The 15,449-nt window shown below is 39.8% G+C and overlaps 1 protein-coding gene across 1 annotated transcript; it reads right to left on the bottom strand.

The window, feature by feature from the left end:
* Positions 1–4,559: 4,559 nt before the first annotated feature.
* On the bottom strand, positions 4,560–7,305 carry LOC113099576 (uncharacterized). Its single transcript, XM_026264433.1, has 6 exons — positions 6,885–7,305; positions 6,207–6,509; positions 5,524–5,826; positions 4,993–5,313; positions 4,888–4,899; positions 4,560–4,570 (listed from the first exon to the last, which is right to left on the bottom strand). Exons 1-6 carry the CDS (start codon positions 6,934–6,936, stop codon positions 4,560–4,562), a joined length of 1,002 nt encoding a protein of 333 aa, XP_026120218.1. The 5' UTR covers positions 6,937–7,305.
* Positions 7,306–15,449: the final 8,144 nt, after the last annotated feature.

Genomic DNA, 15,449 nt, shown 5'->3' with positions numbered 1-15,449 from the left:
CAGTTATTTCGGAGCTCCTGCCATTTTGGAGGCGGAAGGCCCGTCCCAGGGTTGAGGAGAGGCAGGGGCTGTCTGTGGAGGCATTGAAGTTACTCCGCCAGTGGGACCGTTTTGTAGAACAAGATGGGACACTGTACCGTAGGGTTCAGTGCCCGGAGGGCGGAGAGGAGTTCTTGCAGCTGATATTACCATCTGTTTTGAAGACCGAGGTGCTGACACAGTTGCATCAATGTCATGGACATCAGGGCATTGAGCGAACTGCTGAATTAGTTCGGCGAAGGTGTTATTGGCCCGGGTTAGCATCAGATGTGGCCCGCTGGTGCCAGGAATGCGAAAGATGTCAGTCTGCTAAAGACACACGGCCAGTGGCGCAGAGTTTCATGGGTCATTTGTTGGCATCACGGCCTAATGAGATTCTGGCCATTGACTATACGTTGTTAGAGCCTTCGACCTCAGGGGTAGAAAATGTGCTGGTAATGACTGACGTCTTCAGCAAATATACTCTTGCTGTTCCTACACGGGACCAGCGGGCTGAAACTGTTGCTCAGGTCTTGGTCAATGAGTGGTTTTACAAGTTTGGTATTCCAGGCCGGTTGCACTCAGATCAGGGACGGAACTTCGAGTCCGCACTTATTCGCCAGCTGTGCGGCCTGTATGGAGTGGAGAAGTCTCGTACGACCCCTTATCATCCGGTAGGTAACGGTCAATGCAAACGTTTTAATCGGACTTTGCACAATCTGTTACGTACTTTACCAGTGTCCAGGAAGAGGGACTGGGTGTCATGTTTGCCTCAGCTTCTCTTCTATTATAATACCACCCCTCATCAAGCCACTGGTGAGTCACCCTATTTTTTGATGCTGGGACAGGAACCACGATTGCCTGTGGATTTCCTGTTGGGTAGGGTACAGGAACCAGTGGCTGGTAGTATACACGAATGGATTCTGGAGCATCAAGCCAGGTTGCATACGGCTTTTGAAGGGGCACAAGGGCGATTACAGGAGGCAGCCAAGCGACGGAAAATGAAGCATGACCAGCAGGTACGGGATGTACCTTTGGTGGAGGGCCAGCGGGTGTACCTGCGAGAACATGGTCATAAAGGTCGGCATAAGATCCAGGATGTGTGGAGTTCGATTGAGGATCAGGTAGTGCGGGCTCCTTCGGAAGGTGGTGGGGTTTATTCCATTGCTCCCAGGGACGATTTGAGTAAGGTGAGGAATGTACACCGTTCCTTATTGAAAGGGCGGGTACAGGGTAGTGATTTTGCGGTAGAACCACCACAGCAGCAGTTAGAGTTTAGAGAGGTGCCTATGCAGGAAGAGGAGGAGGAAGAGGAGATTGATTTGGTACAAGTAATAGCTGGTGGTTCCAATGTATTGAGCAGGGAGAGTGTGGTGCCTAATTCACCGGCATGCAACGAAGATCGGTCACCAGAGGGGGTACTAGACTTGGCTGATCCAGGGCTTATAGGTACCTCTGGTGAAGTAGAGGTGGTAGAAAGTCATCCTGCCCCGGTATCAGTTTTAGGGTTGGAAGTAGTTGAAGGGGTGAGACGAACAGGGCGAGTAACTGCAGGTCACCACTCCAACCTTCACCACCTCCCTCGTACGGTGATCGGGACAGTGGCTTCCGGGTCTAATTGTATAGGGGCTATTTTTAGACCTTGGAATTGAGGTGACGGGGTTGTTATTGGCTGGTGCATCGTCGGGTCGGCGATGCAAAAGCTGAGGGGGGTAGATTGTGGTGAATACCAGTTCGCCGATAATTAAGCAGTACCTCAGTTGGTATAAAAGCGGCATTTCCAAGCATAGAGGCACGTCATTTGATTGCGTCACGGCGTTGCTGCCGCTTCCGGGATTCCACCGCTCTGAGTTGGAGGTATGTGTGTTTGGCGTTTTGCCGATGGCTGGCAGGTGTATGGTGAATTTACTAGGTTTTCTGTGCAGCTAGAGTTGGCCCGTGGGAGTTTATATGACTGTTAAAAAGAAGGTTGATCTTCCTCGCGATGTTATTTTGACAACTGGAAATAAAGCGACCATATATGTGTGTTGGACAACAGACTGTAGGTGATTTGCTTCTCCCCGGATTCGTGATCAGCATAAGGGCGATCTGGGTGCACGCTTAATTAGTGATATCTGAAGCTGCCATTCAAGAGGCATGCTTGACGGCATGGCCTAGCCGCGACATTGCTGTTTTGCTTTAGTTTCATTTTTTGATTTCTTTCTCGTTTCTTTCGGTTTTTTTGTGTGAATTATTATATTTTTGGTTAAATTTGTTTGCCTGTAACATTTATTGATTTATTTTCATTTATTTTGTTTCTTTTCATTCTTGTCATTGTGTATTATTCCTATTGTTGCTTATCATTTTTCCTTATCTTTAAAAATAATTATTATTTATTATTACCACTATTATTCCTGCGGTTATTGCTGGTATTTATTTGGTATTTTGCTTTGTATCGTTTTTTTTTCTGTTATTAGTTTGTTAATTGAGCAGTAATCAGCCCAATGCTGTGTGTTTTATGTTTAAAGAAAAAAAATGTTTATTCTTTCTCTTCCCTCTTTCTTTTGACTTAGGAGTGGGGTGTATCAGAGTGGCGGCTATCTAGGGTGTGGAGGTGGTCTTTTGTCAAAAGTGTGGGGTGTAACTTATGTTTGTAGTGTAATTCCACTAGAGTGTCTTTTGAGATTGAAATCCACAAGGGAAGGCTGCTTTAATTTGGGCTGTTGTGATGCTCCATGTGTGGCCGACCCACTTTCTGAGACACCCCAGTTCTATGATGTAACCTTTTGAATGAACCCTTTTGATTTAGTCCTGTTGTTTTATCGCTTGTGGCTCTGGCCATTTATTCTGAACTACTTGTGTTCATTCTGGTCATTTTTACCTTTATGATAATAAAGCTGTATTCTTATATTGATTCACGCCTCATTGGTTGATGCTCTGTGGGAGCGAACGAACCGGTGTGCTTTTCTTTAAGTGTTATTTTCCCCAGGCGTTTAGCCAGGGGTGGCGTAGTCGCTACTACTGATAATTAGAGCTCCGTTACCACTTCCTTTAATGCCACACTACTTTACTCATAATTATTCCTTCCAACGCAGCTAGAGTTTCTCCATTCCCCTCTCGACGGGACATAAAACTGGGGACTACCGACCCTTCCCCAGTATCTATTTCATTCAGATCATCCCAACTTCTCGTTGGTATTTTTCTGAATAATTTACTTCCATCATGTTTTATCAGTAAAACGTATATCTGCATATTATTCAGCTACTAGGCTACATCTACCTCAAAAGCTGAATTTCCTGGAACTTCATCAGAGCGTCTCACTTGTAGAGATTTTGCTCGAGTGCGCCCTCCGGCGACGAGTATGAATGAAAAACAAATTAATTTAGTATTCATTATTGCTCACCACACCTTTCCTTAAGTTCTTATCCAGTGTTTCTGTGGCTCAGTGGTAGAGCATTGTGTTAGCAGTGCAAAAGGTTGTGGGTTTGATTCCCAGGGAACAAAGTTACTGTTAAAAAGAAATGTATAGCCTGAATGCACTGTAAGTTGATTTGGATAAAAGCATCTGCTAAATTTGAAGGTAAAAAAATATATTGTTTTTACAAAAGTAATATTCCTTATTTTGTTTAATGTTTTTGTTTAGAAATAATAACAATAATCATTATTAGTTTTATTGATATATAAAATAACAGGAATATAACAGCTAATAAAATTGGTGTCTTATCTCCATCCTGCCGCCAGAGGTCACTTAAAGAGCAACAAACACAGGCTACGAAATTACACTGTTTACAAAACTGACAAAATAAGTTTTCTATGTGCTTGTGTACAAATAATTGTTTCTTTTCTATTTGGATTTCTCAGAAAAGTACATCTGGATGATGACATCAGTGTTGTGCTTTATAGCTGAAATGAGCTCATTTGACCAACTTCACACAGTTTATCGATCTATGATGACTTTTGCCTCTGCTAAACACAAAATGGAAAACATCTTTTCATTAATATGCTATATTCAGTATTTTTAAATAATGTTTGATAAGGGAAAACTGTACATGGTGCATGTTTTGTTCAGTTTTTAAATAAAATATCTCAGTGCAATCTTAACATGTCTGTCTTTATTCATCTTATCAACACAACATCAGTTTGTCTTTTCTTCTTTCTTAATTGCCATGATAAGGGAAAACTGTACATGGTGCATGTTTTGTTCAGTTTTTAAATAAAATATCTCAGTGCAATCTTAACATGTCTGTCTTTATTCATCTTATACACACAACATCAGTTTGTCTTTTCTTCTTTATTAATTGCAATGTATCTAATGTATATTTACTGAACACAGTGTCATCTAGTGTCTAGTAACGTTCACAATCACTTGATATCATCACACTGCGCTCTGAACTTCTGTATTCCTCCAGACGGCGCTCGATATTATAAATGCTACAAAACATAAACAGACTCTTGAAGCTCAGTGAGAAAACTTTATTGATAAAGGCAAGCAAATACAGAAGACAAATGAATAGTACAGTGAGATCAGAGTCTTATCTGAGAGAAATATAATCAACAAGCTTTTAAACTGCATCTGTACAATAAAAACATTATTACACAATTACATTTTAAAAGCCATTAAACCCTGAATCAAATATGAAAGCCTGATATAATTAATAATCTATATTAATATGACAAACCTCACAAAACACACTTGAAGAAGTTTTAAAGTTCAGCGTCTCCTTCAGATTTCAATTCCCCTCAAGAACATGCACCTGATGTGTGAATCTGTGTTTGATCTTGTGTCTGATCTGAGTCTGGATCTGATGTCATAAACCAGAAGAATGACAGTAGCCACGCCCACCAGAGCAGAGAGGACCAATCGGATCACAGCTTCAGTAGAATCACAGCAGTGGACAGAGTCTGAGGAATAAAAACACCAAACTGAGATCAGATCCGTCAATAAACATTAATATCAAGAATATTTGAAGAACAGGACACAGGATCTCTTCTCACCAGAGACAGAAACACTGAAAGCTTTTAATGACTGGTTTAGATTCAAATGTTTTGGTCCTAAATGTAGTAAATAACGTCCAGCATGTTCAGTTCTGATGTCTGTGATGGTCAGAGATCCAGTTTGATTGTCCAGCTTCAGTCTGTCTCTGAATCTCTCATCAAGAACATTCTCATATACAGAGACTCCATCATCCCTTCTACTGATCTCAGCTAATAAAGTGATTTCAGCTCCAAACCTCCACTTTATCTTAACACCATTCATTATTTCAATAAGATCAGAGTTCAGAGTGACTGAATCTCCCTTCTTCACTGATATTTCTTCTGTATCACCAAACACACAGAGAACAAACAGAAAGAGGGTTTGTCACAAGTTACAGTACAGTAAAAATACTTTATAATTGTTTATGTAAGCAATTAGTTAAGAAATGTAATTTTTAAATAATAATGTAAAACAAAAGAACAGACAAAAAATAATATTGTATCTGGTGATGAAAAAAATAATAAAAAAGGTGTAACAAATATTTAATTCACCATTGACAGCATTGAGAAAGAACGTTTTCCTCATTCTGCTCATACTGTTGATCATGAGTTCATAACGTCCAGCATGTTCAGTTGTGATGTTTGTGATGGTCAGAGATCCAGTTTGATTGTCCAGCTTCAGTCTGTCTCTGAATCTCCCGTCAGGAACATCCTCATATACAGAGAATCTGTTTTCCCATTTATAGATTTTAGCTATTGAACTGTCTTCAAACCTCCACCAAATCCGATCATAATCTATTTCAGTAAGATCAGAGTTCAGAGTGACTGAATCTCCCTCCTTCACTGATATTTCATCTGTATCACCAAACACACAGAGAACAAACAGAAACAGGGTTCATCACAGATTGAGAGTGATATTTAATGGTTTCCTAAAGTAAATAGTTTGAAGTTTAAATTTGAAATGAATGACATCATAAAAGAACAGAAATGGTGTTTGGATTAATAACTGTATCTTTTTGCTGATTCTGTAAGGATCATCAGAATCAGAAACATCCAGAAACATCTCACAGCAATTCCTACATATTTTACGAGTTGCATAATTCGTTTGAATTTGTACGAATCACTTACACTGGGGTTTAGAAAAATCTAGAAAAAGAATTAGCCACTTCGTAAAATACTTATGAAATGGTCATGAGATATAAATATAAAACAGCTGAAACAATTATTTAACCCACCATAGACACTGAGCCAGAATCTCTTGCTCACAGTGTTGTTATATACTGAATAATCTCCAGCATGTTCAAATGTGAAGTTTGTGATGGTCAGAGATCCAGTTTGTTTGTCCAGCTTCAGTCTGTCTCTGAATCTCCCGTCAGGAACATCATCATATACAGAGAATCTGTCGGCCGTCACATTGATTTCAGCTATTAATCTGTTTTCAAACCTCCACCGAATCAGATCATTATCCATCGTTTCAGAAAGACCAGAGTTTAGAGTGACTGAATGTCCAACTTTCACGAACGTTTCACCAAACACACCTGAAGAACACAGCTTTTTTAAAGATATATAACACTTTCCTCTCATTATGATGGTTTAATCAAACTTGTAGAGTCATTAAAAACAAATCCTCAAACCAATCTCCTCCAGACATCACTTTTGGTCACACTTTTACTTTAATCTTTAATGTCAAACTAACACTGTTGGGTATTTAAGCTTCATATTTATTTTATTTTATCATTCCATAATAGACCTGAATTTAGATCTGAATTCAAACTTGATCTCACCACAGTTCACTTATTTCTATATGAGAATAATAGTGAATATTAAACCTCTCAAACTAAATTATCCAGTATTGTATTACATGCTACCAGAACAGAAGCAACTGAAGCCATAAAAAAATTATTTAAACTCACCAACCAGACGCCAGAAACACAAACAGAACCAGAATCTGTGAAACATCTTCATTGATTTCAGTTCACAAATATGAAGACAAACTCTTCCGAACTGGTTCAGTAATAAAATGACAGATGAGCTGATGAGAGACTGATCTGTAATAAAGTCACGAGAAACTCTACTGTCGGCTGGAAGTGTTAAACCGTGTGAACATCCACCTCTTTTCTTGCTTATTTAGTCACACTATCTTTGTCGCGTTTAGCTCTAGTCTCCCACAACTTCCTGTTGGTCAATGGTGTTAGTTTACACAGAAATAAACTGAATCAGAACATGATCAGAGACTAGAGAAGATACGAGTGTTTAAAGCAGTGTTTGATCGGCTTGATGTCAGGTGTGAGAGGATAACAAAGCCCACCTTTTGTCTTATTTTATTCTGGCTAAAGAAGTATACATAAAACCTCTATTCACATCTTTGTTTCTCACACGTTAATGTAATATAAACTATCGCTCTTACCTCTGTTATTTATCAGATGCAGGACAGACTTCTGTTCTTCTTCCCACCAGAGTCCAGTTCATAATACAGGATCAGGAACAAAATAAAATCATAACTTTACTCTTAATAAATTACACAGAGACTTGTTTAAAAGACGTTAAACACATCACCATATGAAATGGTTTCGCTTTATTCAAACAATAACTCATAAGAAAATAATAACTAAAAGTAAATAGCGTAAAGTCTTCCGCCAAGATGCAGCAATGAATGTGTTCAAATCATAACATTATATAGTCACAAAAACAACACGTCCTTTTTTCATGATTTTTTTTTGGGTGAACACACTCACACATCCGCATACACACACTCATATACTTGTTGCTATGGAAACAGGAAGTATGACATTTCATTTCCGTAGCAACCTCTATTAGAACACATTCATATGAAGTAATTTCTGCTGTTTTTCTTTCTTTAAAGCAAATTAATCCATCTCTAGTTTTAATCTTAACCCGTTACAACATCTTAAAGCCGTAGGCCAAGCAAATAACTATTTCTGAACTAAACTGCATAGCATCATCTCTCTTATGATAAGATAAAACATATTACAATACATCATTTAGAAAGAAAGTCCATACTGTAACGTAGTTGTACAATACACTTCCTTGAACAATCATAATTCAGCTAGCAAGAGGCAGGCATACGTGACAGTTTTAACTGTTGAGCAAATTCTAACATCATGCATTTCTTTTTTCTTATTACAATTTTTTATTTACCTGGTTCATTATCACAGTTATCAAGTGACAGATGCTTGTGAATATTGTGAATGGGAAATCTCATTCCTAAATAATCTACAGATTCAGTAGATAAGACAAATCCCATCTTGAGATTTCCTCATTTACAATATTTCCTCATATTCCTAATTTTCCAATATTTTTTTCTGTTCCTTTTAAGGTAGCCTTTTTCTTTTCTTTATAATAAAGTTTTTTCTAAGTCATTTGTCCTTTTAATACGTGATCCTTTCCCATCCCTTGGGAATAAAGGCATTCTTGTTCCAAGAAAAGCCTCCTTCTCGTGTCCTCTCATCCCTAGATAAGGGTGCCTGGAGAACCTGGTCATTATTCAATCCTGAAATAATCCTAATGGTTTAAGAACATGTAGGTTCTCCCAAATTGACCTGGAAGACATCAAAGTCTGGTCCTTTGCCCCAGGGCTGGCTTTGCTGACAGGCGACACAGGCGGCTACCTGGGGCGCCATCTGCTGGAAGGGGCGCAAAATTGCAGAATTAAATATATATAAAAAAAGTTAATTAAATGTATGTATCGTATTATGAAAGCTGTGCACACGCAGTACACTTTTACTGTGCACTGTCCATACACTGCTTGTATTTGTCCATTTCTTTTACTAGATTTAAAATCCTAAAAAACACTGACAGGCAGCTGTCAAACTCACTCGCATTGCTCAGCAACCGGGAGTGGCGCGAAAACATCTGACAACAGTTTTAGCGCTTTAAATGATGGGGTAAAAGACCCCCCTTGGCAGTTGTAGGCTATAAATGATCATATATATATATAATCTTTTATGATGAAAAGAACACCCAAGCCATCGGGATCGGCTTTCCGAAAACGAAGGAAGGAGGAGGAAGAAAAACGGGTCCAAAGCAGAGGTAACTTGTGTAGATTATATCATCAAGCTCACAGCCTACCTAGAGGAGATAAAGACGAGGATGACCAACAACTTTTTACACATAAACAGTAAATAAAATGCATTATTATTATTATTATTATTATTATTATTATTATTATATCAATTTACCAAAGGAACTTTTTGCGGTAGGCTATGAGCTAACAGCAACAAAATGCTGTGTTACAGCAGTGGAGTAGTCTACGTGATACGCAGGTATACGCCTGTGGAGTTGTTTTTTCCGGGGACGGGGGGGCTCTCTCGCCTTGGGCACCAAACAACCTAGAGCCGGCCCTGCTTTGTCCTACAGACAATACATGACCACAAAACTATACCATCCCAAGTGCAACTGCACCACTCTCCAAAATTCCCAGATACTTTATAGGAGTCAATCCGTAATTTTGAGAGTCCTGGCCGACAATTCTCACAATTTAGTATTCCCGATATCTCTGTTTGAGTCTGTTTATGCATCATTTATTCTGCGTCCATGTCCTTCTTCTCGTCACAAAACGATAGACTCTGCAGGGCACATGGCTGATTGCATAACACACAGCAAAACAGTCGTACCGTTACTTCTATGGCTTTGGCATATGTTCCCTCAAAGCCAAGAAACCTTTTCATTTCTGATTCTAACTATTTTGGTCAATGATGGATTTTATCTTCTCAATTCAATTCAATTCAATTCAATTCAATTCAAGTTTATTTGTATAGTGCTTTTTACGATACAAATTGTTACAAAGCAACTTTACAGAAAATTATGTTTCTACAATATTTAGTAGTAGCTAGTAGTTTGTGCACATTTGACAGGATTTTAGAAAAAATAAAAATAATAATAATAATACAAGACGTAGTCAGCTAGACGAGGAACTATCAATATTATTAATTAAGTTATTATATGATGCAGTCACACTTGTAGCAATATTTGTTAGTTCTGTTTGTTGATTCAGGGTCAGCATCATCTGAGGTCCTCTGAGGGTCAGCATCATCTCTTCTCAGGTGTTCTGGATCCAGACTGGAGCTTGTGTAAATCCTAGTTACCACGGGATGAAGATCCCAGCAGAAACAGAGAAACACATAGAGACATCATTAGCATAGCTGCTGATCCAACAAAGTAAAATTAGTTTAACCCAAGCTAATGAATAAAAATGCACCTTTGATCAGATGCAACTACACTCACAATTAAAAAGATACATTATTCGTATGCTTGGCGAAAGAGATGTGTTTTTAATCTAGATTTAAACAGAGAGAGTGTGTCTGAACCCCGAACATTATCAGGAAGGCTATTCCAGAGTTTGGGAGCCAAATGTGAGAAAGCTCTACCTCCTTTAGTGGACTTTGCTATCCTAGGAACGACCAAAAGTCCAGCGTTTTGTGACCTTAGGGTGCTTGATGGGTTGTAGCGTGGTAGAAGGCTAGTTAGGTACGCTGGAGCTAAACCATTTAGGGCCTTATAGGTAAGTAATGATAATTTGTAACTGATACGGAACTTAATAGGTAGCCAGTGCAGAGACTGTAAAATTGGGGTAATATGATCATATTTTCTTGACCTCATAAGGACTCTAGCTGCTGCATTTTGGACTACCTGTAGCTTGTTTATTGAAGAAGCAGGACAACCACCTAGAAGTGCATTACAATTGTCCAGTCTAGAGGTCATGAATGCATGAACTAGCTTTTCTGCATCAGAAACAGATAACATGTTTCGTAGCTTGGCAATGTTTCTAAGATGGAAGAATGCAGTTTTTGTAACATTGGAAATATGATTTTCAAAAGACAAATTGCTGTTTAATATAACACCCATATTTCTGACTGTAGAGGAAGTAACAGTACATCCGTCTAGTTACAGATTGTAATCTACAAGATTCTGTGTAGTGTTTTTTTGGTCCAATAATTAGTATCTCTGTCTTATCCGAATTTAATTGGAGAAAATTGTGTGTCATCCAATCTTTTACATTTTTAACACTCTGTTAGCTTAGATAATTGGGAAGTTTCATCTGGTCTCGTTGAGATATATAGCTGAATATCATCAGCATAACAGTGGAAGCTAATTCCGTATTTTCTAATAATATTACCAAGGGGCAACATGTATATTGAAAATAGAAGGGGACCTAAGACGGATCCTTGTGGCACTCCATATTTCACTGATGATAAATGAGATGACTCCCCATTTAAGTAAACAAAATGGTAGCGATCGGACAGGTAGGATCTAAACCATCTTAGAGCCTGCCCTTGAATACCTGTATAGTTTTGTAATCGATCTATGAGTATGTCATGATCTATGGTGTCGAACGCAGCACTAAGATCAAGTAAGACTAGAAATGAGATGCAGCCTTGGTCTGACGCAAGGAGCAGGTCATTTGTAATTTTAACAAGTGCAGTTTCTGTGCTATGGTGGGGCCTAAAACCTGACTGAAATTCTTCATACATATCATTTTTATGCAGGAAGGTGCTCAATTGAGCAGACACAACTTTCTCTAAAATTTTAGACATAAATGGAAGATTTGAAATAGGCCTATAATTTGCCAGTACACTAGGATCTAGTTTTGGTTTCTTAATAAGAGGCTTGATAACCGCCAGCTTGAATGGTTTTGGGACGTGTCCTAAAGTTAACGACGAGTTTATGATATTGAGAAGCGGTTCTTCGGCTACAGGTAACAACTCTTTCAGTAATTTAGAGGGTACAGGATCTAATAAACATGTTGTTGGTTTAGATACAGTGATAAGTTTATTTAGCTCTTCCTGTCCTATGGTTGTAAAGCACTGCAGTTTATCTTTGGGTGCGATGGATGAAACTGAAGTGTTAGACGCTGTAGAATCTACATTCGCTATTGTATTTCTAATGTTATCTATTTTATCAGCGAAGAAATTCATAAAGTCATTACTATTTAACATTGGTGGAATATTTGAATCAGGTGGCATCTGGTAATTTGTTAACTTAGCCACTGTGCTAAATAAAAACCTAGGATTGTTTTGGTTATTTTCAATGAGTTTGTGTATATGCTCTGCCCTAGCAGTTTTTAGAGCCTGTCTATAGCTGGACATACTGTTTTTCCATGCAATTCTAAAAACTTCTAAGTTAGTTTTTCTCCATTTGCGTTCAAGACTACGAGTTAATTTCTTGAGAGAGTGAGTATTACTGTTATACCATGGTACAGTACGTTTTTCTCTAACTTTTTCAATTTGATTGGGGCAACAGCTTCTAATGTATTAGAGAAAATAGTGCCCATGTTGTCAGTAATTTCGTCTAATTCGTGTGTATTTTTGGGTACAAATAGCAGTTGAAATAGATCAGGCAGGTTATTTGCGAATCTTTCTTTGGTGGCTGGAACAATAGTTCTGCCCAGACGGTAACGCTGCGACATATAGTTAATATCAGTTATACGCAGCATGCACGATGCAAGGAAATGGTCTGTAATATCATCACTTTGAGGTACAATATCTATAGCAGTAAGATCGATTCCATGCGATATAATTAAATCTAGTGTATGATTAAAACGATGAGTGGGCCCGGTGACATTTTGCTTGACTCCAAAGGAGTTTATTAGGTCAGTAAACGCAAGTCCTAATGTATCATTTGCATTATCAACGTGAATATTAAAATCTCCCATGATTAGCGCCTTATCAACTGTAACTAGAAGGTCTGAGAGGAAATCTGCAAATTCTTTTGGAATTCTGTATACGGCCCTGGTGGTCTATACACAGTAGCCAGAGCAAGAGATACATTAGATTTCTTTTGCATGTCTGACAGTGTAACATTTAGCAGAAGTATTTCAAAAGAGTTAAACCTGTATCCTGTTTTCTGGGTAACATTGAGAATATCACTATATCTTGTTGCAACACCCCCGCCACGACCAGTCTGACGGGGCTCATGCTTATAACAGTAGTTTGGTGGAGTAGACTCATTTAGACCAAAATAATCATTTGGTTTTAGCCAGGTTTCAGTCAAGCAGAGTAAATCAAAACTATTATCTGTGATCATTTCATTTACAATAACTGCTTTTGGTGCGAGTGGTCTAATATTTATGAGCCCAAACTTTAAAAACTGTTTTTGTGCATTTACTTTACATTTTTCTGGTTTAATTACGATAAGATTTTTTCTAGATCCTACATTATATTTATATTTTGACCTCACTATTCGGGGAACAGACACAGTCTTAATAGGTTTTACAGTGCAAGTACCTTTAGCATTTAAGCGGTTAGAACAAAACTCATCATAATGGTTATTTGAGAATTGTCTTACTAGTCACATGGAGCGAAGTGTCCTGGAGATGTTGTCAGAGAGAAGCTCCGCTCCAATTCTGCTGGGGTGTAATCCATCAGCGCGAAACAGTCTAGGACGCTCCCAGAAAAGATTCCAGTTATTAACAAATAGCAGTTTCTGTTCGTTACACCATGACAACAACCATTCATTTAAAGCAAAAAGTCTACTGAACCTTTCGTGTCCTCGTCGATACGTGGGCAGTGGTCCTGACACGACGATCGTCGCCGCAGCGTCGTGCTGCGAACCATCTCGATCAGGCTCCTGAAGTCCCTCTTCAGCGTCTCCGTCTGCCGCAGCGTGGTGTTGTTAACCCCGGCGTGAAGCACGACCGCTCTGGGGCTCTCGCCGTCCTTCAGGATCGCGGGTATCTGCGCAGAAACATTGAGAACACGAGCACCAGGCAAACAATGAGTGTGCACTTTACCTTCGGCTAACGTAGCACTTACGTGTCGGACGATGGAGTCTCCGATGATCACAGCGTCGCGTCCTGTCTCGCGGAGGGAGCGAAGCGGTTCTGGATGGAGAGCTCGAAGGCAGGAGGGGAGAAGTAGTCGCCCGGGACCCAGCTCGCGTCCTCCGCTGTGGATGCACCCAGGGTCCGTGGTGTCCCGGCGTCGCAGTGAAGGACATCTGGGAAGATCGCGTCCTGGGTGCACTGGGCCTGCGCAGAGAAACACACGGAGTAGACGTGGTGGGACTGTTAACAGCACACTGTATACCTACCCCGGACTTGAGCGTCAGCCCGGGATGATTCCAGCGCGGCTCTCCGCTCTCTCAGCTGGGCCTGCCTATGTTCCAGGTCGCGAATCTGCTTCCCCACGGCCTCGAGCTCGAGCTGCACAGAGTGGAGACATTCATCCGCCATTAAAGCAAGTAACAGTGAGTACAGCAGTGATAATGTGTGAGAATAGAGTATTAGCAATGTAAGCGCAGTTAGCAGCAACCACGCTTGCTGATGCTAACTGGCTAAAAGCTAATAGCGGACCCGGGAGATCAAAATAAAACTAGTGATAGCGAGGCGCTCTGATTGTTTTTGTTGTAGAATACAATAGAGGATATATTCACGCGTTATATAAACGGAAACAATGATGTATAAAATTGATTTTTAAGTTAAAAATAGTCAATGAAAAGAATATAGTGACAGAGCTCAAACGCAGTACAGCCGTCAACAACAAACAGGAAGTGGACGCCTGTGGCCAAGTATGAAAAATGCTTGTGCACACACACAGCAGAGAGTAATGGACATACACACAAACACACACACACACACCAGGAGCAGTGGGTAGCTATCTTTGCTGCAGCTGGGGGTTCGGTGCTCAAGGGTCTCACCCATAGACAGTAAAAGAAATGGACACAGCGACCCCATTGGAACTCAATTGAGACAAGTGAAGACCATTTTTAGCAATTTTTAGCACTTCAGTTTCTGACGCGCAGACTCAAACTAAGCTTGACGATGTCAGCAACCTGTCTGACAGATGTAAATCTTCTAGTAGCTTTGCGTGCCAACAGCCATCGTTAATCTTGCAGAGACTGCGAGCTTGAACGGGGAGTACCTTGGCGTGAGTGAGCAGGAGTAAGTATTCTGATTAATTATTTTGTATAGTATTTTAAAATGTAACGCCAGTACGCCATATTAAGTTAATTGCCTGCGAGCTTCTCCTCCTGTCTGTACGGTAATTTCTCTACTGTGCGACAGAGAGTCGAGTGGTTATGACGCAATCGTTAGCCTTTTTTTACAAAAACTGCTTCTACGGGGCCATAATGTAATATAGAAGGTAATGGAACCCTTTATACATTGGCGTGTATCTTTATGAAATAAATAATGGACAAATGGAGTCTTTAAACGCCTCAGATGTAAAGTTATTCGCTGTCAAAGTGACGCCAAAATGAATTAAAGTCAATGGGATGCTAACGCAAGTGAAGTTCTGCTACCGACTTCAACTTCCGGTCGACTTCCTTGCCGCCTGGTCTCACCTCAGTCGTGGTGTCGAGGGTGGAGAAGAGTGCTGTTTATTCACTCCAACCACCAACAATCACTGCCAGACCTGAGACTCGAAACCACAACCTCTGGGTTACAAGCCAACTGTCTAACCTTTAGGTTACGTCTTTTATTTAAAAACTGCAGTGCTTTACAAATATAGGACAGGAAGAGC

The sequence above is a fragment of the Carassius auratus genome, unplaced genomic scaffold, assembly GCF_003368295.1.
Source record: "Carassius auratus strain Wakin unplaced genomic scaffold, ASM336829v1 scaf_tig00216973, whole genome shotgun sequence".
Classification (NCBI taxonomy): domain Eukaryota; kingdom Metazoa; phylum Chordata; class Actinopteri; order Cypriniformes; family Cyprinidae; genus Carassius; species Carassius auratus.
The sequence above is the reverse complement of the archived record's forward strand: the minus strand, read 5'-3'. Positions and strand labels throughout refer to the sequence as shown.